The sequence below is a fragment of the Carcharodon carcharias genome, chromosome 2, assembly GCF_017639515.1.
Source record: "Carcharodon carcharias isolate sCarCar2 chromosome 2, sCarCar2.pri, whole genome shotgun sequence".
Classification (NCBI taxonomy): domain Eukaryota; kingdom Metazoa; phylum Chordata; class Chondrichthyes; order Lamniformes; family Lamnidae; genus Carcharodon; species Carcharodon carcharias.
This window is the reverse complement of record NC_054468.1, coordinates 77,771,810-77,775,164: the sequence shown is the minus strand read 5'-3', so window position 1 is coordinate 77,775,164 and position 3,355 is coordinate 77,771,810. Positions and strand designations below refer to the sequence as shown.

The following is a 3,355-nucleotide window of genomic DNA, read 5'->3' as shown; positions in this document are numbered from 1 at the left end:
CCCCACCACCTGCACAGGGAGCGCACAGCGCTTCCTGGTCCATGTCACATTGGGTGGGCCTTAATTGGCCCCCCACCGTAAAATGGCGGCATGCAGCCGATCACGGGCGGCGATCGGCTATGCGCCCGCCCGTGCCCACTCCCGTCCAACTGCCCCCACCACCCCCGATGGGGAGAAAATTCTCCCTTTGAAGTTTCCCCACCACCACAGTTAAACTGACTGGGCTGTAGTTGCTGGGCTTATCATTACACCCTTTTTCGAACAAGGTCAAAGTTGTTTTATTCGTGAGGGGAATTACCAAGTAACGGCACAGGAGAGAACAAATGGAACAGTGAAGAATAGGAGTGGGGTTAGGTTACAGAATAGAAACTTTCCACTGATCACCATATTAGGAAATCGGAATTCTTGCATTCAGAGCAGCAATGGACAAAGCCTTCAGCCTTGACACTAACAACTATTCTATTCCTTGTTGAAGACTTTGACGTACCTGAGCTTTAACAGAATTAACATACAGTGCTTTCTTGTCATATATGCTTACTTTAAACATGAAATCTTCAACACTCATGACCAAAATTTTACTTCTCATCTTTTTAGTATGAGCCCCACAGTCTACATAATAACCACATCCAATATGTAAATTGTATATTTTTTATTTAGTGCAAGGCCAGCATTTATTGCCCATCCCTAATTGCCCTTGAACTGAATGGGCTTGCTGGGCCATTGCAGTAGGTGGTTAAGAGTTCACCACTTTGTTATTGGTCTGGAGTCACATGTAGGTCAGACCAGGTAAGGATGACAGGGTAAGGATGATAGGGTTTTTATGACAATCAAGGATAGTTTTGTGGTTGCTATTACTGAGATTAGCTTCATATTCCAGATTTATTAATTGAATTTAAATTCCACCAGCTTCCGTGGTGGGATTTGAACCCGTGCCCCCAGAGTATTAGCCTGGGCCTCCGGATTACTAGTCCACAGATGTTACCCCTACATCACCTCCCCCTTAATATTAATAATATCATCTCCTTAATATTAATTATATTTAATTGTTGCTGGCATTAAATACCTGCATGCAATTAAATACAGCTAATATAGAATGAACAGCATTCCTTCATGACAGTGCCTTATATTTCTGATGAATCAGGTCTCTTTATAAGTATTGATCATTTTGCATTTGTTAAAAATTATAATAGTAGCACAGTATCTTCACAGTATCTTTACAATGCCAAAGGAGGCCATTCGGCCCATCTGGTCAGCACCAAAGGAAAAGGGTCCCAATCCCTCCAATCTATCCTCATAACCACAGTTCTTTGTCGCTGGAATCATTCTTGTGAATCTCCTCCGTACTCTCTCCAAAGCCTTCACTTCCTTTCTCAAATATGGTGCCCAGAACTGGACACAGTTCACCAGGTGAAGTTTAACTAGTGGCTTACACAAATTCAGCATGAGCTCCTTATTCTTGTACTCAATGCCCCTATTAATAAAGGCTAAGATAGTCTTTATTAGCTGCTCTCTCAACCTGCCCTGCCATCTTCAATGACCTATGTACGTATACACCGAGGTCCCTCTGTTCCTGCACCTCCTTCAGAAGGTCTCCCTTTATTCCATACTGTCCCACCAATAGATATTTACATTTATGTATTTGTTTTGTTCTCTGCGCTAAGCTTAAAGCCTGACTCACAATTCACACCACAAAATTGGTTAGTTTGGAACTGGCAAGCTCATTAGATTGTCAGTATATTGTGACTTTAATTTTTGAATGAAAGTAGAAACGATTTAGGAGCTAAAAAAATTCTCAACTCTTAGTACCTTGGGAAAATAAAGAGAGCTAATGGGTTGTGTGGATTGTGAAAGCAAAGACTGAAGATCTATTTATAAATACACAAATAAACCAGATCACAAACTGCTGAGCAAACAAGGAAAGGCAACAAAGGAAAACCCAAAGGGTGCAAATCACCGGACTCACTTCCTTAAAAAAAAATCCCAGCATCAGGCCGGGTGTATATTACCTGACTGGCAGGTACCTAAAGGCACATCACATCTCAGCTACCGACCCAACAACAAGTTGTACGGAAAAGATATTTGGGAAACAGACCGATAACCAGCAATGAATGCTCTCGGGAAACTTCTGTTGGTGACTTTGTTCTCACTGATAATGCTCAGTGTGTCAGTGTCAGCACGTAAGTTTCATAATTGCCTTTTAACCCATTCGGAGCGGCTTAACTAGATTTTAAAAGATTTAATCAAGGTATGTGGGTATTTTTTCTAAAACTTTTTTGCCTCCCTTCCTAGATGCGTATAGTGACTGCTGTCTCTGTTATTCAAATAGTCGTTTGCCTTTACGATTAATCTCTGGCTATGCGGAACAACAATCTAATGAAATTTGTGACATAGATGCAATCATGTAAGTATAGGAATTTGATGTCTCGCCGTCTGATTGAAAAGCAATTTTTGTCTAATGATGTTCTGTTAATTGCAAATTCGTTTTAAATATTTCACAGATTCCACACAGTTGGAGGACGGGCAGTGTGCGCAAATCCTGAGGCTAGGTGGGTGAAAAGGGCACTACATTTTTTGAGGTAAGAGGAAAATAAGGCTCTAAGATGCGGCAAATTCAGTGTCTAATGATACTGGGAAAGTACGGTGTTTTATTCTGACGTTTATAAAACAACAACAATTGAGATTATTTAAGGATGGCGCCCAGAATCGGACTTTTGAATGTGAATTTTAACACAAATGCCACCGTATTTCCTTAGTCATTGTAAAATGTGAACAAGTTCTCTGTCATATTTACAATGTGGCAGAAATGACTGGCTAATTTTTTAGTGCGTTTTTTGATTATAAATTTGGTTATTTGAAACTTATTGATCTTCCTTTTGTCTTACAGCAAAAAGCTGGAGGAAATGTCACATCAAGGCTGAGCTGTCATCTTGAGAAGTTAAAGCAGCTGTATCAGCTCCATTTATCACTTTAAATCTTTCTGCATAGTATCTATGTACCATATCATAATACAGTTAGTTAAGCTCAAGGCACTTTTACCTTACTCTCAATGATATGTAAGCTGTTTTATTGTATGTTCCATTGAACATGAATAAGTGATTAAATGTAAATATTTATTTATTTTCTGTACACTCTACACTAAAATAAATGAACAATACTTTAATACAGCTTCTATGTTTAATTATCATTCATTCACAAGACTGATTTTAGCACAAGAAAGGTGTCAGAAAATGATAGATGTTTTCTCCGTTTAAGGAACAAAAACCTGGACAATCATAATCCATCTGTAATGTTGCTCATTTAGTGTTTCTGAAGGACTATAGAATCATTTAACTCGTCACCTACATTAGTCCAGCTT

At 39.3% G+C, this 3,355-nt stretch overlaps 1 protein-coding gene across 1 annotated transcript; it reads left to right on the top strand.

Moving 5' to 3' along the window:
- The first annotated feature begins 2,019 nt into the window (after window positions 1-2,019).
- LOC121275354 (C-C motif chemokine 20-like) lies at window positions 2,020-3,090 on the top strand. The gene is made up of 4 exons (XM_041182864.1): window positions 2,020-2,177; window positions 2,290-2,401; window positions 2,499-2,576; window positions 2,885-3,090. Exons 1-4 carry the CDS (start codon window positions 2,105-2,107, stop codon window positions 2,916-2,918), a joined length of 297 nt encoding a protein of 98 aa, XP_041038798.1. The 5' UTR covers window positions 2,020-2,104; the 3' UTR covers window positions 2,919-3,090.
- Window positions 3,091-3,355: the final 265 nt, after the last annotated feature.

What these genes read in the sequence shown, in the direction of transcription:
- LOC121275354 (XM_041182864.1), top strand. Translation starts at nt 2,105, where the DNA reads ATGAATGCTCTCGGGAAACTTCTGTTGGTGACTTTGTTCTCACTGATA. An exon ending in TGTGACATAGATGCAATCAT is followed by an intron (nt 2,402 to 2,498) that starts GTAAGTATAGGA and finishes AATATTTCACAG; the next exon opens with ATTCCACACAGTTGGAGGAC. An exon ending in AGGGCACTACATTTTTTGAG is followed by an intron (nt 2,577 to 2,884) that starts GTAAGAGGAAAA and finishes TTTGTCTTACAG; the next exon opens with CAAAAAGCTGGAGGAAATGT.